At 41.7% G+C, this 27,745-nt stretch overlaps 1 protein-coding gene across 33 annotated transcripts in view; it reads right to left on the minus strand.

Annotated features, from left to right (window-relative positions):
• Nucleotides 1-27,745, minus strand: part of FNBP1 (formin binding protein 1) — a 98,254-nt gene that overhangs the window by 59,708 nt on the left and 10,801 nt on the right. For 10 of the 33 annotated variants that reach the window (XM_083807971.1, XM_083807967.1, XM_083807965.1 and 7 more), the window contains exons 2-4: nucleotides 8,025-8,140; nucleotides 4,067-4,123; nucleotides 1,423-1,570 (exon numbers count right to left, since the gene is read on the minus strand). In XM_083807971.1, coding sequence (XP_083664097.1) covers nucleotides 1,423-1,570; nucleotides 4,067-4,123; nucleotides 8,025-8,140 — 321 coding nt within the window. Of the gene's footprint in view, nucleotides 1-1,422; nucleotides 1,571-4,066; nucleotides 4,124-8,024; nucleotides 8,141-14,707; nucleotides 27,102-27,745 lie in introns of those variants that run through there. The other 23 variants (XM_083807975.1, XM_083807982.1, XM_083807980.1 and 20 more) reach the window with 17 other exon arrangements.

A 27,745-nucleotide genomic window follows, 5' to 3' on the forward strand; every position in this document is an offset into this window, starting at 1 on the left:
CCTGGTGACAGGACGAGGGGGAATGGGCTAAAGTTGCGACAGGGGAGTTTTAGGTTGGATGTTAGGAAGTACTTCTTTACCGAAAGGGTTATTAAGCATTGGAACGGGCTGCCCAGGGAGGTGGTGGAGTCACCATCCCTGGAGGTCTTTAAAAGACGTTTAGATGTAGAGCTTAGGGATATGGTTTAGTGGAGTACTTAGTGTTAGGTCGGAGGTTGGACTCGATGATCTTGAGGTCTCTTCCAACCTAGAGAAATCTGTGAATCTGTGAATAATACAGAGTTCATATAGAATAAAAGGTCATGGAAGTAGCCGAGATAACTTTCCCATCCCAACTATATGCAAAACACATTTCCATGCTGCTGGCCAAATAATGTGTCTCTGAAAGATTACACACCATTCTGCAAATGAAAGGTGTGTCCGTATGTTCACATCCGCTGTTGACAGGCTTACTATTCTCATACTACACTTAGGAAAATACAATAATATTCAGGAGTCTGATCTTGCAAAGCACTTTAACACAGGCTTAACGTTTAGTGGGGCTATTTATAAATGCTTAAATTTTGCTGGACTAACAAGAGTACTTTGCACTTTCCATAATGGACCAACAGTTTGGCTGCCATCTGGAAGTGAAGTATGCGGCCTGATGCTCCCTTGCCCCGTTGCGCTTTGCTTAGCCATTTCATACATGGTTTATAAATATTTTTAACAACAATCCTTAGAAACAGTATCTTATGCCCACTCATTCCAGGGATAAAAGATTTCAAGGCAGGGGAAAGAAACAAACACATCAAGTATACGCCTTTCAGAGTTGGTGACATGCAAATTAATCAGCTTTCAACATTTCCTGTAGTTGAGGAACCTGCGTGCCTGCTATCAGTTAAAATACAGTATTAACAAAATCCTAATTTTAGCAATCTTGAAAGACAACAGGTTGAAAAAATATTCCTCAACATCACAAAACAAAGCAGACCCCACACCCCTCATTACAAATATTTTCTGAAAGAGTTTTGTTGACCAGATCTGGCTGAGAAGCAGGAAAATGTGAATCAAGTTCGTAATAATAATTCTTTATAAAAGTTTCAGTAATACAGCTTCTCTGTTTATTTCATGCTTTATGTGGTGCTGCTTGACTCTTCCCTAAACAAGCTTTTGGCTAACAGAGCCTTGAGCACAGATGGGTTTCTGACCTTATTTAGCAGGCATTCTCCTGAAGGCATAGCTGTCTGGTTTTATAACATTTGATTCAAACGGTTCAGTGCCTTGGCCAGGGCATGTAACCCACTTTTTTAATGCTTGGTTCATTAGCAAAGCTTGTGTTTATTAACTGCATGTTAATTTTGCTTAACATTGAACTTCACTACCACTAATTATCTGTCTTAATTACCAATTAATTGTGAATAATAAAAAACATTCAGTTACCGATTTCCTCTCTTGTTTCAGCTCCTGCACATAGCGTGTTAACTCTCCAGTGATAAGAGAGGTCATGTTTTCTGAAATGACCTCATGCTGTCCGGCATAGTCATTCATTTCATTTAAAGTGGCTAGGAAGGCTTTAGTTGATGTGTACCTGCAGAGGACAAAAATGCATTTTGCTTTTAGTCCCTTTGTTTTCAGAAATACACATGGCAAAGGGAGGTTGTACCCTTCTTAAGCATTTACTATTGCTGCACGAGACTGAATACAGATTGGCACAGGTTCACTTGAAAATTTCCTCAAAAGGAAACCGATCCCGCACACTGACGGTCTGATAAATTTATCTTCATTTCGACAGTTTGACATTGGCTCTTAGAATACAACACTTTCAGAAAGCCAGGTGTTTTTATCAGTACTGCTCTGGGACTTCACTGTTGTAATCTTTACTCACCAAACATTTTCTAGTTACACTCTTTCAAGTCCTACAATTCAGGGCACAGAGTCAGTGAACTCTACCTGGCAAAATCCAACCAACCAACCTTTGGCTAACACTGCGCAGAAAAAAAAAACTTTTCAAAATGTTAGTTGGATTTAGATTAGCTGTAACTTACAAAGTTTTCCAAAAGGCAGTGAATTTACTAACCAGGTGTTTATTGTCAAACCATATATTTTAGTCCCTTCCATTGCAAGGTTTACGTTTCATATTAATCTCCAATACAACATTCCACATATTATTAAAAGGAAGAAGTGAACATCTGTGCACACAATTTCAAAAACAGCAGATGATGTCACTAGCATATTCAGCACTGAGCCAACAGAGCTGCATTTAAATTCCCCTGCTTGTACTGGTCAGCTGGAAGAACGCTGCTTTGAAGCGCTGCACTTGCGCACGCTAGAAAAACTATTACTATTAAATGGTAGCAGTTTGCACAAATAACATCACCTTCAGGCAAAAACCCAAAGCGAAAGGAAGGAGATTTAGAGGAAATAGAGTGGAGTGGTATGAATGTGGGTGAAAGGCATTGGAGAAAAAACAGTGGGGAAAAAAAGAAGAGACCCAAACCAATAAAAGCAGCCACATTCACAGTCAAGCTGCGGTACCTCAAGAGACATCCCAGTTGCAAAAGCCAGGGGATCCAACCACAGAACTACAGACTGATAATAAACTTGAAAATGCATCATTTTTAGACAGGCTGTTTCAATGCAGCGTCCAAGGCATCCAAAGGTCACATGACAACTCCCCAGATGTGAAAGACAGGGGGACACTACATTTAAAAGGGCAAAGGATACACAGAGTCTTCTGTGTCACATCGCATGAGCTACTTAGCTCCAATATCCTTTTCCAGCAAAGGAAGATGTGTCAAAAAGGTTGCAGTAAACTAAAAATACCCATTTATGGTACAGCTACCCAAAGACACATTTCTTCCTAACCCCAGGTACAGACCAACACAGCCAGCATGCTGGTAACATAAGCTTCCTTGTGTAAATATCAATGTTTCAGGAAACAATGGCATCAATAAGTGATTCCCAAACAGCGTTACTAAAATTCAATCAAAAACAAAATGAAAAGGCTGTTATCTTGGTTAATACAAACCACTAGAATAGCTGTACAAGCCAGCTGGGGAGGGGGGTCCTGACCCAAGAATTTAAATCAGTATAATTGTACAGTTGGACCTGAATCCAAACTCCTTTGAAACGTTTCAAATTTCAAGGTCAATGGTTCAACTCTGAAGCAGAGCAGCCTCCTGCAATTTAAGGCTGCAGGGTCAGAATCTTTTATAGTGCCTTTGCTCAAAGCTGGTGCATTACAAAACACTGAAGTTAAGTAATTTCAGAAAAAAAAGTCAGAGTGCTCCACAGAAAAGGTTACAACTCTGGCTTGTAGCTTGTCCATTGGAAAGCTTCTCCTCTAGAAAGCGCTCCTTAATAATATCTTTGATCTCAGCAAGGGCAGGAATGTGTTGTGTTCTGTGTTTGTTTGTTTTTTTTGACGTGGTTTACAGCCTTTCATATGCATTTTCAGTGTCACTGAGTGAAGGACCTGTGCTTTGAGACTGCAGTCGCTATCTGCAAACGCTACGTCAGTCCCCTGCCACCAGGGAGACACAGTCTGAATAACTAAACGAACAGCAGGTACCTGAGGCAGTGTAACATCCTTCAACAGCAGCAAGTCACATGTCGATCCGCTCCAGGACACTGCCTGTTACAAGCTACATCTCTCTACCTTACTCTTCAAGAGACCCTGATTTCTCCTGTGGAGCTACAACATGATCTCTTTAGTAACATACTAGACTGCCTCGTCAGTCCATTAGAGTAATTTAATACTTGCATGGACTGCTCAAGTTTCATGCTAAAATTAACAACTGCTTCTGTTCCTGCTGAAGGTAATTAGAGTTTGGTCATTCACTTCAAAGGACCAGGACTGTATAGTCTGGCTTGAAGATTTTAAAGTACATTAAAAAAGACCCAGAGAAAAAAAGCCAGGCTTCTAATACCCAGAATACATATAAGCCTGCTTCTGAACATATGATCTCTCTCTTCTCTAGAGTTCAATGTAAGTTTTTGGTTTAGAAGCCAAATCCTGGTAGGTAACCTAACTAGCTCCCCTTCCTCTGTCAATGAATGCTTACCCAGCAGATCATGAACATACCTGTACTCTTCCTCTTCTTTGGAGTTCTTTTTGGGTTGATATTTCTTCGAAAGGTTCCTAAAATTAAAAGCATATACAAAGTTAAATTTTAAATCCCCTTTAAACTAAGTGGATAGTCTTTGCATGCACACAGTGGCACTTCAGTTTTTATTTGTGCTGGCTAGGTGACTACCTTATCAGAAGTATGATCACAAAAGAAGGGGCCCCATTGTGCTTCCATCTGCGTAACTGCAATGAATTAACAGGCTCTGAACCCAAGAAGTTCATAAATTAAAATCATAAAGTCAATACACAATACGCTTGAGTTCTGGTTCTGCTGATGCACATCCCCTTCGCCTGAGAGAACCTTTTACAGCTCTTTTCCTGGTCCTCAGACACACAGAGAAGCTGTAAGAAGTCCCCCCAGTAGAAGGTGCTATTCCACACACAAAGGCAGGCAGCTCACTGAAGTGCGATTTGCTGCAGGAGATGACTGACCCAGCAAGTTTGCCTGTCTTTTGCAGGATGCTTCCAAGGAAGAAAAACTATCCTGGTAAAGCTATGGGAAGCTGCACTGAGATGATACAAAGGGGATTGTTCCATGATTGTTAACTGATGCTGGCAGAAATGTGAAATTTGATTATTCCAATTAGCACAGATGATTACACCTCATTACTACATACGCAACTAATGATTTCATTTTAAAATATTGATATCCTTCTGCAGTGATCGTATCTTGAGCAAGGAAGCTGAACCTAACTTGGTTAGCACATCTGACTTATTCTATAGCTTTCATTTTTCCTGAAAAAGATAACTGCAAACCCCTCGCCAGCAGCAAATCTAAGATTTACTGATCGTGTGCTGTCCACCACCCAGTGCACCTCGCTGATGCTTAAAACTCAGAATGATGTTGCATATTTGGACTGTAGCAAAAATATAACACCATACATGATGCAAACCAGGGAGCTGACAAATTTTGCTTAGCAATTAAAACCTTTTCAGGGCTGCAGCACTGGGATGTCCTGCATTGTAAACTCAGCCTTGTTACTCTATGCCTTCCTGCAGCCTCTGTTACCCTACAGTTAAATAGAAAACAGTTGTGTTAATTTTACAGATTGTTTTTCACTGATTCTAAGTAACATTTGAGTGGTACTGATGCAGTCGTTGACAGAGGAACTACTAAAATTCATTGGCCTATCCATGCTAATTTTTTGGATAATTCACAGAATTAAGTCTTTTCTCTCTGAAAAAGCAGTTTCTTTTCAAGTAGGCGTAACCCAATCCCTGTCGTGTGCTGTTTTTACTGCAAACTGGGAGACAGCAGAGCCTCTTGCCTCACTTTTCTTACTCATTTTGTTTTCCCTAAGGAATTAAGTAGCATCAGCACCAACAGAGTACTAGCCAGAGCCCTGGCAGACTTGGACAGCCATATGTTCCTCAAAATGTAAGTATCCCTCCTGGGAGGCCCCCAGATAAGCATCTCCATTCCAGTCTCTGCTTTCTCTGAAAAGAGGATGCTCTGGAACAATGAACTTTTCTCTAGTTCTGCACACAGCAGTTTCAACCAAATATCAGCACAGCAAGAATTATGCAAACTGTTCTGCCTGATTAAGTGTAGAAGGAATGCCTCCACACACCTTCTTAAAGAGGAAAGAAAAAAAACAGAAGGGAACACATTAAAGACTAAACTAATAAGGTATTTTCATACTCAGGACGGACATCCTGCACTATCATACTGCCCAGGTAATTCTGACATACAAAACCACAGTCTACTGAAGCTCTAAAGGTACAGAAATGCTACTGGGTTAGGGTAAAACAACAGCAGACAGTATGCTTTCACAGAAAAAGGATTTAGAAAATATATAATAAGGTACATAGAAAATAATAAAATGTTTAACCCAGTTGCTAATCCTTATAATGCACTTATAAAAATGTACATCATATTTAACTGGGTTCTTTGATTTCTATCTCCTCTTTGTTAATCAAAAAAAGTACATAGGGTTTTAACCATGATGCCCACAAAAAACAGAAGTGATACAGAATCCAGAAGTGATACTTCATCCAGTAAGAGCCAATCTGACTCTCACATGTTGAAATTCAGCATGCAATTATGCAGTGTCAGGAGCAAAATATTGGCACTTCTCAGGTTCAAGCTTGTAAAGCAATGACACCTGCAAATCTAACAGCAATTAAAAAAGCAACTAATGCATAAAAACAAAGATCAGCAATAAAATAGCAATTCTAAAATGATTCTGCACTAGCCTGTGCACCTGTCTCCAATTCATGTTTCTGTTTGCCTTTCACTCTGCATCATTTTTATGCCTTTCTAGCTTGTTTCTCTGCTCCCTCATTTTCACTTTTGACACCTTATTCTTTCACACAATTATCCATCAGAGGTTCGTGATTCTCAGACTAATAGCTTTGGATAGCCTTCTCTCCGACCATCTCCCACTTTCCCTTAACATTTTGTTTGTTCATTTATTTTCATGATTATGCTCTTTATGCTTAAAATTCATCATCCAAAGAAATTCAGTGGGTCAAGGGTGTGATTCTTTGCAACACAGACTTGCTCACACAGGTAATCTGCTGGGGTTTCCCAGTCTACTCATCCTCTCTTCCACCTCACTTTGCCTCTGTAACTCAATCTCTTCTCATCTCCATAGGATGTGAGCAATTTGTTCCTGCACAACTTATATTTTCTATTTCCTGCTTGTCTATATAGCAGAAACCCTGGGGAATCCTTGTGGCATTCCCCTGAGAAAGCACATAACCATGAAGGCAGGGCTTTATCAGGTACCAGCCTCTAGCAAATAATAGGCCAAAGCCATTCTAACTAAAGCATCAAAAAATCTGAGCTAGTTTTTTTTTTCTTTTTAATAGACATTTTGCTTTAGGTATATACAGATCAACTACAAGTGCAGATCTCAATCTCTATAAATACCAGGAAGATGGGAGGAGATTCTAATATGCATTATAATCATGCAGGGTGAAAAAGGAGATGGATTTACTGGAGGGGTTGGGAAGCATTACTCCTGTACTTCCCTCCCTAGTTAGCTTCCATTCCCTTCACCCCTTCCACTTAATTACCCTGGGCACTAGCGGCTGCCAACTAGGTTGCACCATAGCCTCTCTCCACAACAGCTGGGCTGTGTGCTGTGCTCCCCACTAACCCTTGTTCACCTCTCATCTCTTCTGCCCTTCTGGGGAAAAGGGTAAGAGCTACCCATTGTGGGATGGTTCTTCACACCCCTTCCCTCCTCCCTCTTCTCCATTCACACTGGGTCTGACCTCAAGGAATCGGTTCTCTGAGTCTTGTTCGTTTATACTCGTATCCTGACAGTCAACCCAGAAAACACCTAGCAGGAATTTCCAGTAATTTAGCTACTTAAGATATATTCTCACAGGACCTCTGCTCTGTTCGAGACACATTGCAACACTGGCAAGACTCTAAAAGTGTCAAAATCCAAACCTTAGGCTGCAATATGACTGTAGACTAAATTTCCATGTGCGGAGACTGACTTTCTGACCTGCAGTTTCTTCAACACCAGTTCAACGAGAGGTTGTAGAGTTCTTTTCTTATGAAAAGGAACACTAAACTTTGTCCTGTAACAAATTATCATTATTGTGCTAAATTCTTAAAACTTTCAGAATTCCTCTGCAGTCCTAATTTCATGGAAAACATTACAACGCTACCCCAAAGCCTGAGCCATTAACCATGAGTAAATCATGAGTAAGCCCTAGTGTGCTATTCAGTCACCTAAATAACCTTACTTTTACAAAGCATATGATGTTTAGCAGAGATAAAAACCAGCATGTTAAATCAATTTTAGCTTTCCATTCTTTAAACTAAAGCTATTCTCCATCTAAAAGCAATCATTATAAGCTATACAAATTACCACCACTGTAACATGAACTTACAGATGATTACAGGCGCTGAACAGATGCAACTCACAGTCCAGAACTTTGCATATCAACTTACCTAAGCTGCTTTGCATAGCTGAGTTCAATCTCTGTTCTTTCTTTTACAAACTTGATGTATTTTTCCAGAACATCAATACCCCATTGTGTGTGTTTTTCTAAATTGTCAAACTGGTCCTGCAATGAAGAAAAAAAAAAAAAAAAGTTTAGTCTCATTGAACATAGGAATAACTAAAAATAATTTCCAAAGTACATATCACTACAAAGTGTTATTAATATTTTCCATTACCACAGTTAGACATTTTTGTAGCAACACAGGTTTTTTAAATCAACAGAAATCTATATTTTAACACGAGGCCAAGTCAGTAATGCTCTTCATTCTTCATTCTGAATCACTTCCATTTCATAAAATTCTGGCAATTTAACTAAACACAATTTTCTAATACCAAGACATACCAAGACAAATGATAAGAAAACTCTTGCCAGAATTTTATTGTACTCTAAGAGTTAATAGGAGTTCCATGAATTTGAGGCCTACTCCTAATTAATAATTCTAATATTAGCCTGAAAAATAATTTGTATTCAGCCTTTGTCAGTGCTAAGAATTTAAAATACCACTTAGAACAGCTAAAGCTTTCTACAGAATAGAATTTACTTTCCCCCTACAGCCTCATGATTTGTTCAAAAATAGAAGACCTGCTAGCAAATGATGCCACAAAATTACATTAGCTATGTTTACAGTAATTCTTCTTGTCTATCTACTTTTATATACAGATGCTACTTTGTTCTTCAAATATCACTGCCCTCAAAAACACAGTCACACATGTTTTCAATAAAGTTTTTTTCAATCAAGAACATTCCACAAGTCAGTTTGGGATTTGCAAATGCCAAGAGAAATTAAGCAACTCTAAATCCAAATGAATTATCCAAGCCAACTTATCAGTATATACAGAGTTAACCTGAAATTACTTTTATTTTTTTTAAATTTAGTTACTTCAACTGCACTCAAATTCCATAGCCATCGATTCCATGTAGCATTTCAAAAGTCCCTGTTTCTACAACACTTTAAAACTATGTTTAAAGCAAACTTGATATCTTGATATACAGCATACTTATCCCTACCAAAATGCAATGTAAACGAGCTCTTTAATATCAGCCTGAATGACTTGGCATCAGGTTCCATTCTGTATTACGTGGAAAGCAAAGAATAGATTTTGTACATCTGTGGTACAGAAGTTAGATTTGCAATGTTTTCCAAAAATACCTATACACCAAGAGATTTAGGTCAAATGCTTAGCTGCCATAATTAAAGCTTCTGACAGAAGCGATGCTGCTTTCTATCTGTCTTGTGATTACCAGTTTGTAGGGCTATCATCAAGCGTTATCAAGGCACTATAAACCCACTTCCTTAGATGCACAAAGCGAAAAAATAACAAGCCTACTACAGAGCCTCATTTCTGACTCTGCTGCTTTTAAGCAAATACCACTTTGTGCGCAGCAGCGTTTCCGGTTCGGACAGAAAATGAGATCGTATCAGGAAAGATTCTTCCAGTACTGAATAAGACAACCGCACACAGAAGCTGCTGCTTGCTAATGAAAGTGTCTTAAGTGTATTTTGAAGGGAAGAAGTCAGAAATGCCTTACAGGAAGAAAACTTGCAGAACTATCACGAAACCAGTTAAAACAGCAGGTAAAATGCACGGAGCTGGACACATCAGCTCTGGGTAGCTGCACGGTTGCTCTGGTTTAGCATAAGGGACTATTTTAAACCAATCAGCCAAAGCAGACTAGGCTTCAGTTTAAACAATGTCAGTTTTAGACAACGAAAGAGTCACAGGGCAGGGGGAAACAGCAAAGGGCAACAGTGTACAATACCAAAATAGCAAAGAACTCCTATGATTCCCTGAGACCTGTGCTCCAGAAGCTATGGAAAAAATGGTTAAAGGCAACTAAAAAAAAGGACTCAAACTGCATAGAATAAAACTCCGATATCCAGCAAAATAAGTCACCCTTAAAGCAAAGTCACATCATGCACTCAAAAAGAGGATGTCTGTATTCTGCAGAAAGCAAAGGCATGTACTGTGCCGGCAGTTATTTGCATACAGACTGCACAGCCAGGGAGAGCACAGCGATGCTGGCGTAACACACAGACCTTTCCTCGGCCCGCGGGGCTCCCCGCAGTGCTGGAGGACCACGCAGCACAAAGACACCTCCTGCTCGGTTCCCAATATACAACCTCTAAATCTCTAAATCTCTCAGACTACGCTGGCGTCGAGAAAGTACTGCAAACATGGCCTTTGTAAGGGTTCTGATAAAGAGGCCATATAGCTATCCCACGCTCTGCTCTTCGACAATTTACATTATTTAACATAAACACATGCATATAAAATAAATACCGGCAAGGCAGTCCATTACCCACAAGTTTACATATATTCACACACACTCCCAGCTTTGAAAAGGGAAGTCTCAGCTAGGGAAATCCATGCACTAACCCCCTGTAAGCAAATCAGACCACTCTTCTCAGATGTGCTGTACTGCTAGCAAGAAACTAGCTTGCATCTTACTGTAACCCTACCCAAGAGGAAAGGTCATAGCTTCCCATTAGGAAAGAATGCCCTTTGAGGAGGATCGTGCCCTTTGAGAGAATTCAAACTGTGCTAAGTGCACGGAAAGACACCCTGGAAAAGCAATCTTGGTAGTGGCTTGTTATTTTCTGAACAAAAATCACCAGCAGTACAAGCCTCTTCCACCACCACCACCCTCCTCCCCCCCCCCAGGCTCTGTTTCTCAGAGCACCCTTTAAAGTAGGAAAAAAACCTGAAGATGACTCCAAGAAGCTAACACGGACTGCTCTGTGGTCCTTTGGATCAATCTGTTGGGCTGTTTCAGTGGCCTCGCTATGTCACGTCTGGAGAAAGAGAACTCCATGCTGTGCAGAGGCAAACACACCGTGCTGCTGCTGTCTGATACACCGTGAGAAGATGCTAACTTTCTATTTATAAAGTGAGGAAAGAAACTTGTGTCCTGCACTGAGTGGTAACTAGAAGAACCGTGACCAGACGAAACGATGAGCACTAACCTCTGCTATCAGGCAAGGTGAAATTTAGCTCCTTTCTGTAGATTTTGCTAAAGATAGAGTTTCTGTCCTTTTCCGGGCATTGAACAGTTTTGGCCCGAGTGTCATTTCACTGAACTGCCAACGCCCTGCAACAATGTGTTATACTGGGGTCATGTGGCCCACCTTCAGTTCTTTTCTGTGCTCCTTAAGGATGAAATAAAGTCAGTAAAATTGAGAGAATGAGATTTCAGAAGAAAGAATGCAGCCAGAGGGGCCTACAACATGCATGCCCTCCTCATGTCCTGCATCTGCTCAGCAAGCTGAGGGTAGGGAAAGGCTCTACATTAAAGCTAATGAAGTGTAACAACAAATGAAGGTACACAGAATGCTTTGGTCATCAAAGTGCAACCTTTAATTTACAGAATTCCCAGATCGCCAGTACGTGCAGTCAGTACAAAACCACAATTTCTAAAAGGAGATTTTTTTACAGTAATCATCAACAATAACATGCCTTTAAGAAATTAACAATTTTAAAGATTTAAAAGGCATTTAGTATTTCCAAAGTTTGTTACAAAAATGCATTACTACTTGGAATCTGAAAAGTTAAAAAACCTCAACTATTCCGTAGAAAATTTGGTCTAGTTTCAGTATCATAAACAATGAAGTCTTCACCCTTCTCCATAATAGACTGCTTCCCATAAAGACATTTCCCATAAGTAGGTTGGGAAGGGAAAAAAGTGAATAAATTTCTTCAAAAGACTCCCAGTACTTCAGTACTACATTTCATCTCAGTTTTCACTGAACTCCAGAATCATTATATTGCATAAAACAAGCACTTAAAACAAGTAATTCCAGTAAAAAAGGTATCATGAAGAGGTCAGAGCCAGCAGTAGGTCAGCTAGCACTCGGGCTAACTTAAGCACTTGTAGCACCAGGTGTAAGCAGCTTCTTGTACTCCAACAGCAAAACTTGGTGAGGGTTTCCAAACACGGAGCTCAATAAAGGTATCAAGGTCCCACTGAAAGCCTAGGAGAAGCTGGCGGCTGGGAAAGCATCTACGCTACGGCTCCACGGGGGTGCTCAGCAGCTGGAAGTTGGCTCAGATACCTCGATGAACTGCTGCTTCAGCTCTTCATTTCAACCTGCACATCCTTCTCTGTTCCTTTTTGCAGTCTTCTCACCCTCCCACTCAGAGGGCGTTAGAAAACAATACATTCCACAAGGCCTTAGCACTCTTCGAGAAAAGTGAGAAAACAAGATGAGAAGCATGGCGTGGTGCTCAGCTCCCACCAGACCACAGGGCGGGGGGACAGAAGGGCACTTTGCGCCTGTTTTCTGTAAACCCAGATGTTTTCTAGAACTGTTAGCTACTTTCCTCTGACTCAGAGGCCTGTTTGCATATAGAAACGCTCCTGAGCAAAACACCACAGTGACAAACGAGGTGCGTGTGGCCGCAGCCCCCATGTTACCATCTGCCCTTCAGCCTTCCAGTGGGCCAAATCACATCCTCCTCCATTTTCAAATCCCCATGCTTACTCCCTGTGGTACCAACAGCTCGCTAAAGGAGACAGAGTCCTGAAGGATGGTCAGGACGCGCACATCATGAGAGTGCTCACACAGCTGGGACTTGTTCCTCCGTTGGACCCCAGCAGCTCCCACCGATGGTGCCGCGCGCCAGCACAAACAGTGAGCCTCCGCCGAGCGCCGGGGAGCTGAGCACGCGAGCTGACCCACCCGGCTCCACGTGGGCGGACAGCACAGCCTCTGCGAGCTGCCACAAACAAACTGCGTCTTCGCATCTGTTCAGCGCTCAACATCTTCTTGAGCAGCTAGATAAAAACGTAAACTCAAAAGAGGAAAGAGCTTCATCGCTAAGCTGAATGGGAACTGGGCATCCAAATACCCAGAGGGCTTTGAGAATTTCATTCCTAAGGCAAAGTGTTTCTGACTTTGTTTCTGTTTCCATTAATTCCCTCCCAGTATTTTTACCCAAATAACCTCATGCTCACGCATACTTTCTGAAACTCAGCTGCAGGCTTTTTACACTGACAATGCTTAAAATGGAAATGGTCCTGCTATTTGCTTTTCCTTGTTTTAACTGCTACTTTAAGCTGTCAAATTCCCTCACTTCTCAACTATTCTCCTGAAGTCACATTCCCCAACAATGCAAAGTATTTTGGGAAGAAGAAAGTTAGCCATTAAAAAACCCTCTCTCCATTCCTAAGCCACAAAACATGGAGTACAACCAGTTATTGAGCAATAACGTTATTCATGTGGTCTTCAGGGATCAGGTCAGTAAGATATTCCTAATTCTTTCAAGAGCGCTTTCATCTATTGTGAAATCATTCAGCTCAGGGCTCATTCAAATCCAGGAATGGCCGAGACCTTCATTTGTCACCAACAAACCCAAAGGGGGCTGCAGGAGAGCTGGGGAGGGACTCTGTATCGGGGGTGTGGTGATAGGACAAGGGGGATGGCTTTAAGCTAAAAGACAGTAGGTTTAGGTAGGTTTAGATATAAGGAGGAAAATCTTTACAGGAGGAAAACCTTTACTCCAAGGGTGGTGAGGCCCTGGCCCAGGCTGCCCAGAGGAGCTGGAGGTGCCCCATCCCTGGCAGTGCCCAAGGCCAGGCCGGATGGGGCTGGAGGCTGGAACTGGGTGGGCTTTAAGGTCCCTTCCAAGCCAAACCATTCTGTGATTCTATGATTCTAGGAAACTTTACCAATAAATTCTGCAATTTTCATCATTATGTCATCTGTTCAAACCTGCTCAGGTTAGGTTTAGGTGGCGATGTAACCAGGCTTAGCTGCCATTCTTCCTGCTGCTTCCACAGGTAGCAGCGCAGGAGCCAGGAGTTAGGAACACCAAAACAAAGCCAAGTGGTGAATTTGAATGCTGCAAATTCAGATGCTAGTAACAGAGAAACAAAGCCTTTATATTTAGCATAATCCTCCTATATTACTAAATCCTGCAACATAATAAGAGAACCATGATTATTAAATGCTAAAAATATTTAAGACTTTCTACTCTCTCACTCTCCAGGGAATTCCATTCCGTTTACTCCAGAATCCACTCTCATAACAATGTATATTAGAATAGGGGAATTGAATGTTATTTTATTATTATTATTTTTCTTCTCTGGTTCATACCTTCCCCTCCCCCACTCATTTAAAAAGAGGAAACGTCCATTTCTATAGAAAAAAGGAATTAAAAATCAAGAACATTACAGTATTCAAGTTCTAATTTACTTTCTTTTTTTTTTTAAGTCCATTTCAAAAACTTCAAATTAAAAAAAAAAAGACTGATGAGCCCTGCACAAGCTCAGTTAAGTCCCATATGGCACTATGTAGTGCTAGCAGAATACGACAGAGTTCAGATACACAGGTTCTCAGACCTACAATAAAGCTACATGCAAACGTAGCAGTCTTCAGGCAAATTAATAATGCAAAACAAACAAAAAACAAACATGAAGTACAAACTACCGGTGCAAGAGCCTTCAAGAGAGCAGAGAGGAGCAGAAAATGCGAAAGCACTTCAGCATTTGTTGGCTCAGCCACTGCCGGCGAGAGACCACGTCCCACACAGAACTTGTCAGCTCTCGGCAGTGAAATCCTCAGCTAACAACAACTAAACAAACATCTGTGTTGATCCACGTCAGGCATTTAAAACAGTACTGGACACTGACCTTTGGCTTCGAGCAGCACAAATAAGGAGGACTAAGAGCACCAGGGAAGACAAACCGACGAGAAGGGGAGAACATCTCTTTTTGGTTGACATTGAAGTGGTGCTGTGGCTTTACCGGCTGCTTTACGTGGGTAATGGAAGGATTACATTAGTATATCCGGTTCGCACTGATAAAACCATTTATGATCACATTTTTCCTTCTGATTTCCTCTTCATCCACACTTCGTTTCACTTTAACCTCTAAGTATTAAGTTCTTCCTGACCTTCCACCTTAAACAGACATATTTCCACCTGAAATATACGGTAAGCAGCCCAGAAAAATCCAATCTGCTCTCTCCACCTCCATTTCCTCTTAATCTCCCTCCCTTAACTCATTTTCCATAAAGACCAAAAAGGTTTTTATTCTTTTCTCTCTTCTGATTCTCCTCAGAACTTGATCTAGACAAAAAAAAAATACAAACAAAATTCCGTGCTGCATTTTTAGACAACTGAGTGCGCCTCAAACTTGTAGGGAAAAAATCCCACAAATCAAGAGTGGAAACAGATTATGGTTTACGTTGAAATATCCTACGTTGCTAGATAAATTCACCTCTAATTGTCCAATATTAACATTAGGAATTAAGCAGTCTGCCTTTCAGCCTTGAGACGCTTTCAATTTTCAGCACTTTGCTGAAGCTGGAAAGCAAGGTAAATTGCAATGCTTGTGGCAGGTTTAATTTGGCGTTTAAAATAATCTTGCCCCAGCAGGGCCCTGTGCAAAGGGTGGCAACGGAGCATCCCTCTAATTGCTCCTGAGACCAACCACACACATCCCCACCCCAAAAAACACCTTCCACAAACTCAAGAGTGACCCCTCCTGCCAATTAAGCAGAAATGCTGTCTCACGTGCAGGTTTCGGCCATCCCCTAACAGAGATTTGACTGAAGACGTACAAGAGGTACTTCAGAAAAAGCCACCGAGCCTACAGCCCAGGGGCCAGCACAAGGAAAATCGTGGTCCCGCTGAGCCGGGCCAGGTCCAGGAGCACAACAAGACCATCAGGGTGCACAGGGAGCAGGTTAAGCTGTGCCATCTGCCAACCAGACCCACCTGCAGGAAAGCTGTGCGGGTACGTCCCCCACCCACCGCCACACGGAGCTCGTCGCTGTACCAGCAGAGCTTTCAACTGGCTTTTAGAGAAGTGATTCACAGCACCAGAGCACCGCAGCAGGGAACAGGGACCATGAGCCAGCCCCAGGGCCAAACAAGACCTGGCAAGGTCTGCAAGCAGCGAGGGGAGGGAGAGCGGCTCGCAGAGAGGCAGCCCTGGGTGTCAGACGGGCAACAAGACACCTCCGCCTGCTTGGCCGCTCACTGGAGCGCAGCCCGACCCTTCGCATCGTGACCCACTTTGACACCTCTTACGGGGGCCCCTGGAGAACCTGACACACGGGTCACAGGAGGCAGCCTCCCTGCACGAGTACAGCCGCTGCCGTGGCTGCCAGGTGCCCGTGCTGAACAGCAGAGCGCTGAGCTGCCAGCACGAAGCTGGGGGCGCTCCCTGGGCCAAGCCATGCAGCCACGGGCAGCGCTGCCTCATCCAAGCACAGACGCCTGTCCTGGTTCCCAGGGCTGCTACAGACTGCCTTTCCCACCAGAGTCCACAGAGGACAACCCCAAAGCCTGCATTGCTGCCGTCCCAGTATCAAACTAAAGCCTTCTGCTCTCCCTGGCCCGACGTATCCTGCAAAGGATGTGGTAACGCAGAGCTTGTGGTGCTGCTCTAGCAGCAGGGCAAGTAACAGGAAGGAAGGTGTGAGAGGATGTGCCATCGGAGAGAGGATGTGGTCGCTGCTGCAGCTTGCAGAAGGTGCTGCCAGAGGGGAGACAGCAGAGAGCAGTGATTAATTCTGGGGAGCGGGGCAGGAGGACGTGAACGGCTGAACCGGGGTGGGACAGACCCGATGAGCAACAGGCGACTCAAACAGCAACTGACTCAAGGATACCGGGCAGACTGGGACAGTAAGGCTGTCCTTTTGCATGCAAGTGAAGAACAGGAAGTCTGACTTTCTTAGAATTGAGATTTTTGAGGTGAAATTATGTAGGTTACGTGCCCTGGCTGGCACGTGAGGATGACCATAAGTCCATCCAGCGTTATCTGCCATTATCCAGGCAGCGTTTCATTTTTATTCAAATGATTACCTAAAAAGGCTGCACCGAGGCATTACAGACTCGACGCAAGTCATCTGCTGCTACCAGTGGGAAGATGTTTCAAAGTTGCATACAGCTCTTAAAAGAGGAACTGTGCATCTTAGAGGTGTCAAAATGTCCCATTCTTGAAAAATGAATGTTACACTTTTCTTCGAATACCGAAAAGGTAAGGCTCAAAAAGCACCGTTTGCCATGTCCAAGGATACTTTTCATAGATGACCACGCTGCAGCAGCAACTCATTTCCCTCAAATAAGTTTATACATTTTGAGGTTTGAGGCACCGCACGAGCTTGCCACAATGAGAACCATCTGTCACAAGCAGACTGCTCAGCAGTGAACACTTCTTTTTCGAGCACACAGTTCTGCTTATAAAACACATACAAGAAATCCCAGAATGGGACAGAGTTTTGTTTCAAAATATAGCATAATGTGCAAATTACAACCCAGGATATAAGAAAGCTCTTAAAGATCAAAATAATAAGACCTCAACTAATGCCAGAAGTAAGGTCAGAAATACCAGCGTTTTAGTGGAGGACTGCATTTCAACCCTTTTTCTATACATGTTCAGTCACTTAAACTGAAGACAAACGTGCACACGCCGCTTCTCCTTTTGGTGGTACTGGTGCAATTCATCTGATTTATGCGGACTTAATCCCAATAGACACGGGGGCAAACAGCAGAACTGGGACCTTAAAATCCAGATAAATTTCTTCAGACTCATTAGCTAAGCAAAGCCTAAGCAGAGGCTGGTAACTACTAAAATCTTCTGGGGCCCAGAGAAATGCTGCATCTCTATCATTAGCATTAATGATACCCATGAAACTCATTTAAAAAACAATGAACCAAAACAAACAATGCTAACCTCTTCCTTCTGCTCATCCTGGGGGAAGAGGAATGGGACAAGGATTCAGTTTTGCTGACAGTATCCAGAGCTGCAGACTGAAAGCTGCAATGGCCCACAGGGATTTGTCGTTCTGGTGCGTGCGCTATAAACAAGAGCTTTGAAAGTGAGCAGACTCCGGCGTGTATCGCCCTGCCGCCCGGACGGCATAAATCAGGAGGCGCAGCACAGCTCCACATCGGAGCTGCCTCCCTCCGGAGATGCAGCGTGGTAACAATGCTAAATACTTGTTGTTGTTGTTCCAGTAAGATCTTTCAGTTGACAATGTCGCAACTTCTCACTGTTCCGCAGCACCATCCCACTTCCCTGATTTAATACACAGCCATTCTTTTATTCTGAAGTTATTTCAACAAAAGCAGTTTTAAAACTAACTCCCAGTAAATCTGCTGGTGCCTGCCTATGCCTCTGGATTAACTGCTGACTGATTTTCATCCTCTTTTTTTTCCACTGCGAATCTCTTCCTTAATAATACCAGCTGTTAAAACAAAGATCAACAAGATCTCTTGCCGACACAGTTTCCCCTTTGGGCAATTGTGTACTGATTATTAAGAGCGAACCATGCAGTGTTCCTGCTCATCACACGGGTAGCTACAATAGAAAAATAAACAAGTGTGCTGATACGCTTTAAAAAAAGACACACACACACACACAAAGACAATTTTGCCCTCTTACACAAAATCCTACAGAGTTACAATATTAGAATCTTAACCACAAGAACAGTACTTCAAATTGTAGTAGTCTCTGGTAACATTCTGGGGAAACAAACCAGCTTCTTTGTAAACCAACAGCACGCAGGATGCATCACATAATATCCAAGCAGCTCTGCGCATCCTCAAAGCACATGATTTGGTTATCAAACCTTTTCTGTTATAATCCCTGGTGTAAGCACAGAGCTGGACTTCAGGATCGGGATCAATCCCCTTCTGTTCATTGTCTTTGAAACAGCTATATTTGGGTGGTGGTCTTTTATTTTTTTATATAACCACTTAAAAAAAACAAACAGTGACCACGTTAAACTTAAGAGCCCTGGATCTCTTTGTCTAAAGGTGGCCCATATGGGCTACATTAATAAGAAAGTAATGCCTGGTATTCTCAACAGCAAAACCCCTGATCTTCTAATCTCCATGAAATAAATCACCTGTCAGGTGCAGAATTTAGAACTGAGCATGGCTTAGGTCTCTTTTCCATACGGTTGCTAACCCTAAAGATTTTTTATTTTATTTTTTCCCCCCAAATAGAAGAGCCCTTACTCCTCTTTGCCACCACCTCTGGCTGCGAAGCACTCTGAGGGGCGACTACCAAGCTCCACTGCAGGCCTGGGCCTTCTGGGATGTTTATGCTGAAGTTTGGAAAAGAAGGATGTTGTAAAAGTTGCTGTAATTTTGTTCAGAAGGAGGCTGCTGCCTACAGTCATTAAATGTTTTCTACATGTTTTCTTCTGTTTCAGTTGGAGCAATGGAGATATCTACAGTCAGAAAGCCCCCCTTAAGTGTGTCTGCAGCCCTGCCCTGAAGTTCAAATTAAAAGTGAAAAATCTCTTAAGCTAACCATTCCCTCCTCTCTCTTCCAAATTAAATGGAACTAACAGCTGATAAAGACTGAAGTACTCCTTTGCAGATGGGGGTTCAAAAAGCGTTTAGTATCTGAAATACCAGGCCATTACAAATACAGCCCTAGATTTTTCAAGGACCACTTCTAACTCAGGACCAAATAATATTACTGCTTAGCCTTAAGCATTTCTACCTACCATTGCATTCCATTTATAACCCAGAAATTAGATCTGGTGCTTCTGCTCTGATTCAAGAAATAGCTTGTTTCCAAAACAGGAGACATATACATCTAAATCAGACGTATATGGGAGTCAGGAAATCTAACACAATGAAGAGAATAACACTTTCCCTTTTTGTAAGGAAGGGATTCTGAGTTCACAGCAATTTAAATGCCTGCAGAAACAGGCATAAGGCCACCTTAAATTTTATACACAAAGTCGATCACTTCAAAATTTCTTAACACACTGTCCAAAAACGCATTTCATATTTCGGTATTATCCACTCCCACACTCCACGGACTACAGTCAAGCAACACTGGAAAATAATAGATGAATTCTGGAAATAGACCAGAAATAGAAAGTAAACGAGTTAAAGAGAAGGCTGTTTTCTTTGAATGCACCCATTGGGGTTTGCCACACCGTTTTTTAAATGAGCAAGAGCCAACACCTTCTACAGCTATGAAAACAGCAACCAAGCCATTTAGCTAACATCCTGATAAATACCTTCCTATCACCTATTAGGTTTCTCATCCCAACTTTTTAGATGATAAACTCTTCAGCAAAGGGACTAACCCCTGCTGGGTCTGGAGACACTGTGGAACTGCAGAGTGAGGCCTTTTGTCTTTATTTGGACACCGACATTGTTCCAGACTGAGCCCACCTGCACAAAATACCCAAACCTCCAGCTGGCCAAACCTCCAGCTGGACCTCGAGGTGCCCCTTCTCCCCTGCAGAAGATGTGATCACCCATGCAGTCGGAGACCCATCCGTGTTGACCCTCTGACAACTTCAGTGACAGCATATTTTCCTTTGGAGGGAGAGACTGCGTACTCATTCATTCTCACATGCTCAGTTCAATTCTTTTTCTACAAAGCTTGTCCTCAGGTACTGTAGTACAACTCACATTAATTATAATTTGAGCTCATTTTAAGTCAAAGATTAAATCTGAAGAAAAGTAATCACATTTCCCTTCGCCAAATAATCACGGTATGAAGCCTCTCTGAAACCACCCAGCCCTCCCCAATAGAAGCCTCTCTCAATTCAGCAATAAGATCCCAGCAAAACTAAATGAATGCACCAAAGTAGGTGGAATAAAGAAGGGGAAATACTGTGCAAAATGCTGACCCACCAAAAGCACACAAAGCATTTGTTCAGTGGTGAAAACGAATAATTGAATCAGAGGCAAATTACCAAACAAACATCAATTAAATTACATGCTATGATACAAAAGAAGGTTCTCCCACGCACATCTTGCCTTTGCAGAGTCAATAGCACAGCACGCATGCAGCCAAGCTACAACCTCCTGTGGATTGTGGCTGAGCCATCGGAGCTACTCGGTCAAGGATGCTTGAGATTCTCCGAGAGGCAGAAGTCAATTACAAGCATCTAAAGAGGTAAAAGCAACTCCATGGCACCAAAGAAACATTCATCCAAGCAGTACAGAGATCACGTCACCGAGCTTTGTAAAATAGGAAGAAATAAATGTTTCCTACCCTACAAGCTTGACGTTCACGGAACACACAAAACTAGAGTTTTGTAACCCCATCATCTTCCCCATCCATCTACGAGAAGCGCCTGCTGATCTGCTCAGAGCATTTGAAACCAGCGGTAGCAGCAGCAAGGACCCTGCCAGTCTTGCGGCGGCCCCATGCTAGCGCTGCCTGCACACGAGGTGCTGTACACATGGTGCCGACACCAGGCTCGGCAACAAAGCAGCGGCAAGCGGGGAACCACAGCACAGCCGGTGTGACCAGGTGGTTTGCTGCCTGTCCCACAAAGCATCTCTAATAAGGCCACGCTGTGAGCCCCGATGGAAAATGTTCAAGCTCAGTCTGCTAGCTAAAAGGTAAACTGAAGTTACAGGCGCTAGGAAGTAAGCAGGGCAGCAGTACTGACCGAACAAACCTAGCCTGGCAAAGGGGGGCAATTCAGCTTGCTTGATCTTAGGTCCTTGGGTTCAGACAGAAGCGTGGGTATTTTATAACATGTGTTATACTGTGAAAGCGACACCAGGGTATAGGTGTCAAGCTTTCAGAACGCTTGAATAAGAATGCATCATCACACCCCTAAAGATTCTTCACCAATGTAATTTCGATTATCTATTAATCTAGTTTTTAAGGCATAGACAAGAAATAAAAACACTACCCAAATTAAAACATTTAGAACAGCAGTGCAACGGAGCTTGGATGAAAAGCCACACGTCTGTCACACCAGTTCCCCTACCCCATCTTCCGGGGCTGCGTGTTTGCCTAAATCTATTATCACTGTAATATGTATCAGCAATAAATGTTTTGATTTGATTCAATTCTTCAACACGCAGCTGTGACAGCTTTATATCCCGTTCTGAACAGTCAATTGCTACGACCTCATGTTCGTCAGACAGAAGTACTGCTGCAGCAGGTAACAAAATTACGTTTCACCCGTCTCGGTAACTCTCACTGAAATGTTTGTGTTAAATGGATGCTTTGATAGAGATGGAAAACCTTCAAAGTAGAATTCTTTTAAAAAGTCTAAAACTTTCTGAAGCTTTAAAAATCTGTTCACATCCTTCCTGTCCAAAAAGTGCCAGACAGAATAATGTTTTTGAGGGAGAAGGGGGTATTGGCATACTACACATACCAGTTCTACTCTGGCATTTAAGCCTCAGCCTGCAAGCCTAAAATGGCACCATGGGAAGTACCCATAAAAATATCAGGTTGACTCATTAAAACCACATTATTTTAGTTTACCTAAACATAAAGACAACCACTTTGTCGACATAAATCATAAATCCTAAGACTGTCTATTGAGATTAAATGCTTATTAAAATGTGCAATAATGTATCCATGGGCATTATATAAAAGCATTAATGAGCCTCATATAATAATGAGCTATACAATAAAACCTAGAGCACAATGAAACTCCAAAATCACTAATACTACAAGGAACAGGTTCTTACTAACTTTGCTAAGCACAACATTTTTCAAATACAGATCTCGAAATTCTTTATAAAGCTGGTAAGGCTACAGCAAGTAGACAAGAATTTAAAACTCTCTTTTAAGGAGTTTAGAACCAACAAAGCTCCTGGTATTTTAGTGACACTGCAGACTCTTGTAACACTGAAGGCATTTACAAGTGCTAGCAAATTAACATGCTGCACCAACTCATTTGGTGAACAATCTCATTCAGATCTTAAGCTGCTTGTCCTGTGTTCTGAATGTGTTAGCAGGCTGAAAAAATCTGAGGCGCCAAAGATATTTTCTGAAAGGGTGCTACAGTTTTTCAAGCATAAAGCAGCTTGCTGTACTTTGGACTGATTACTGGGACAGCGATAAAAAGCATTCCTTCCTGAAGACAAACGAAAACAAAGACCACCACATGAATAGTGACGTTATTAGTTACAGGACTAACACAAACTAGGGTTCAGTGTTATTAAAATTTTCATAATAAAAGTAATGGGAGAGCTGCTGGTCCAGTTCTGAGCCAGCAGTATAGCACACTATATTCTACAGGAGCATTTCTTAGTGAATTACTTTCCTAAGACTCACAAAAAAGCATGCTATGCACAGAGCACATGTAGTGAAATCTTGTGAATACAAGTACACCACCACACGATGCTGGTTTCCGCTCTTCTCATGTTCTTGGAAGAGCGAGTAGAGGACTATCACAACAAAAAAATAAACAGAGGGGATGCTTACATTATAACGTGATAGCTGTGTTGTGTCCTACCATAGCGATAACAAACTAAGAAGCATCAGAAAGGACGGCAAGCACAGTGCTGCTCTTCCTACCACTGCTGTGGGAGGAAATGAACAACTCTTCGCTCTGGTTCCAAAGTAATGGATTCCCCAACTCTGAAGTCCATCTGGCACAAACAGCACCCATAAGTTGTATACAAATCTCTTAAAGTTCGCTCCCCCATATGCCCGCCATTCAAAATAAGCAGCTGATAACATAGCAATGACGCCAAATTCCGGCAGTTCGTGCATAAAAATACTGCAGACAGCTCAAGAGTAGGCTGGCGTCTTGCAAGAGAACCAGAAATATAGGCCAGCTCATAGCTACGCTCTGCCAGCAGCAGCAGAAACAACGTGATGTGCAGAATACCACGTCAGTCGCTTGAGTCGCTCTCTCCTCAAGCAAGAGGAAAATTGCAGCCCACTTCCAATGCGACTTCTGCGCACTTGGTTCTACAGCACGCTGGAAGGCGGCGACCAGCTCACCCCAGCAGCTGCACGGGAGACAGAAGCCACCTTTGGAACGGCCAAGTGGGTACTCACCATGCAACAGCCTGCAAAGAGGGATAAATGCTTCTTACAGCCCGTTATTTTTGAACAGGGTCATTTAGGCATCTTTCAATTACTTCTTTAAGGAGTAATTAATGCCATAAGTGAAAACATTCTGCCCTCTCTTCATCACCCCTACACAACTTGACAAGTCTAGATGAGGAGGCTTAAGCAGATGCCATTAAATATTGATGTTATTTTTTTTTCATGCCTATTTATTTGAAGGGAATTAATTACAGTATTGGAAAAAATCATTCTTTGAAATGCAGCTAAGACACATGCAGACTTTTTAGAGCATTCAGTGAACACAGCCGTTCTAGCAAAGTGAATCCATTTTAGGAATCTATTAGCATATTCTATTGATTTTCAATATAAAAAGATACAAAGTAAATAACCTATTTTTAATGTGTGACTTAGTACAACAACTATTTACTAATTTACAATATGGTAACACATGAACTTTCATAACAAATACAGGTGCAAGAAAATTTTTTCCCCAAGTCAGGAGAGTCACAAGGTTGGAAAGGTTTGAGCTCTGCGTACCAATTCTATGTCCTTAAGTGACACGTGCTACTTCCTTCCCATCTTCTACATCTTTAATTCATGTCACACAATCTGCAAGATAGGGCCCACTAAAAGTGCTGCATGTCTGTGATTTCTTGTTCGCGAGGAATTAAGAGTTGTTAGAAGTATGCAACAGAACAAAAGCCTCTGCAGTTCCTGCATAAAGTCTCCCCAGAATGATCCTACAGGACACAGAGGCAAGTTGCTACTGGCAAGTCTTTTTCCAGTGCTCTGGAGTCTTACACTCAAAGTCAATTATTTCTATTTCTGCGACAGTTGATATATTCCATCAATCCGTAAGAGGCCTTCCTTCATCAAACATGACACTTTCTGACTCAGAACTCAAGTCTGCAAGGTTATCACACCATGCTTTTGCTGACATTTCTGGAAACATACATTGCAAATTCTAAAGTACATGGTGACTTGAGCTAATCTTAAGAGTAATGCAAGAGGAGAGACACAGAAAAAGAGTATATTTTGGTATAAGTAATCTACTCCTTGAAATAAAGGCATGTGGGGAGACAACAGAAGATAATGGGATAGTAACAGAACAACCGGTACTGCTGCAGAACATCAGAAAAGAGAAATTTTACTTTACCAGAGCTCAAGACTGAAATGTAACACAGCATCTGCGTGTAAAAGTAGAAAAGAGTTGTAGTGAGGATAGTAAAAACACAAATGCTCTAGAAAAACATGCCTGAAATGAGACCTAAGGTTCTGAACACTGCTCTGCCTTGCAAAGACATTGATGCAAACAGCGACAGATGTTCAGAGAGCAGAGTCAGCATTACTAAACTAAGCATGATGATCTAAATTTCTTATTAACCTCAAAAAAAAGCAAAGAACGATAAAGCAAACAGACACAACGGGTACATAAACAAAAAGATCAGACCTTTAGCTCTTATCTACACTAAAGTAATTGAAATTACTCACATGAGTAAGGGATGAAGAATAAGGTCCAGTCTCTTATGTGACTTAGTTTATCAACAGCTGAAAATACAAGCCATTTCTAAAGAAACAGATATGCTAATAAAGACAATCTGAATAATGCTCTACACAAGTGCAAACATAATGCAAAATGAAGCTTATCATAAAGGCTTCATATTAGAGTGATAGTAGTAGCAAAGTAAAAATAAATCCCATGAGTTTATCCTCTCCCTGAAATTAAAAGACTGTAACTTAAGCAAAAATAATAAGTTTCACTAGAGATAAACTCCCCAAAGGTATGTATACTGTTCATGTCTTTGCTTTCTTGCCTCCCTTAACGTTTCTATTCAATTGTACTTTTCTGTCTGGCCTGAAGAAAATCACACGCCTTATCAATTTTAAAAACAGTTGTTTGAAAACACGTATCTTAACGTAGTTTAATATTTATACAACAGTAGTTAACATTATCTTGGGACAGGAAGATCAGAAAAATATTATTCTTTTTTTCTTCTTAATGTGAAGACAAAATGTAGAATAAACATCTTTCAAATCTGGACTTAAACACAAAGATCAGTTACTTACTGCATTTTAAGAACAGTTTTTAAATTGATTGCTTAGTTGAAGTGGAATCCTTAGGTAAACCAAACCACCTATCTTAGAAAAAAGACAAATCTAACCTCAATACAGAGGTGTTCTGTGATAGGAGGTCTAACTGTCCTGCAATAACCTGTATCACCTCCCACTGTTAAAAACAAATACGTGCCTGCCTTCCTCCTCTTCCCCTTTCACCCACTACATTTTGTTGCCACTTTGCTGGATTGAAAAGCACACAAGCACAGAAGAAACGCCCTCATTCAAAGAAGCACAACAGGAACCTCCTGCCCAACCTTTGCCACATGTGGATTAGACCTACTGATCTCCACACAGCAACTGGAGCTGCTGGGCACAGCTCCCTGAACGTCCCATGACTCCCCAGCTATTTTATAACACAGCGACAGACCATTTGAATCATCTAAAAATATGAGAGAGGATATTGACTTGAATCTATTAGATGTTTTATCCGTCAAGCATGGGAAGAAAGCTTGGCCTCTGAACCAGGGGAAGAGGAAGGGGAAGAGAAAGACAAATGCATACTTACCTATTACACAGAGGACGAGGGGAAGAACGGGAATTTCTCACAATTTGCCAAGAACATCCCCTCCCTCAACAAGGACAGTGAGGTCATTCAGACAGCACCTTCCACTTAACAGAGTTCGGAAGCCAGAGCTTTGGTCCAAAGGTTCAGTTGAAACTCTTACTGCCCTTAGCCAAGAAACAGGAAGTGAGGAGCTCATTTTTCCACAAATCCTGAAGTTTAAACCCATTTCCCAAATACTGGAGTTTTGGCTGATAAATACAAACGGGTAGGCCATGAACCAGTAGAACCAGGGAAGTTTACGTGACTGTAGGATACCTTGGCAGAGCATCTCTGAAGCCCAAGCTCAATGGAAGACAAGAAGAGAGCATCCACCAGCTTCCATGAGGGACTTTACCCATATCTTCACAGGCACGATTAACAAAGAGTCTCTCTAAAATAGTCCAACTTTTATGAAGTCCTCAGGTCTTTTGGATGTATTTCTTCTTTTATGGAAAGGACCTCAATATCCTGTAAGATGGGAAGCTACTGCTTACCTGGTTTGGAGTGCAGACTGCAGTAAAATGAGACAAAGTGGCCAAGAAAAGAGCAAGACAGAAGCAGTGTCATATGCTCTACTCCCCCTCCCCCCCCTTTTTTTTTGGATTACTCATGTATACAAATGACATTCATAATTATTAGTATGTGTATTCAGCAAGGTTACTCACACATTACAGTTAATTCTTGCTTATGAGCACTTAATATACAGAACAAAACTCAGTCATACAATTCCATTCCTCATCCAAGTTAATGATAGGATTTCCAGAAAAGCTGAATGCAACCATGACATTTTTACCCTCAAGAGACTCATGTAATTGTAGACTCTGTAAATACACACAAGTAAACACAATCTTGAAATGCTGCAACATTAAAATGTAATACAATATGCAAAGGCACCCACATTTTCTCTGTAGTGACTTGTAAAAAAGAAAGGTGTATTCCCTGGCTTTCAGATGCTTAATTCTACTAATTTAATATGTGACCATACCTATTTTTGGAATGACTATGGAACACAAACACAAAGGAGAGAAAACAAATTATTAATGCAATGCCATGAATAGAGCTATGTAGTTCACGTATTTTTTTTTTTTCCTTTTCTTCCCTAAGAGAATCTGAGCATTAAGCACTGTACCACACAAAGAAAGTGTATTAGTCGTCTTCTTTAAGGGTGATTTGTGCCTGCAGCTTTTTTTCTTTTTGTTTGGGGCTCATTTTCTGATTATTTTCAAAATTCTCCTCATCCCAGAAAG

Source organism: Anser anser (assembly GCF_964211835.1).
Source record: "Anser anser genome assembly, chromosome: 21".
Lineage (NCBI taxonomy): Eukaryota > Metazoa > Chordata > Aves > Anseriformes > Anatidae > Anser > Anser anser.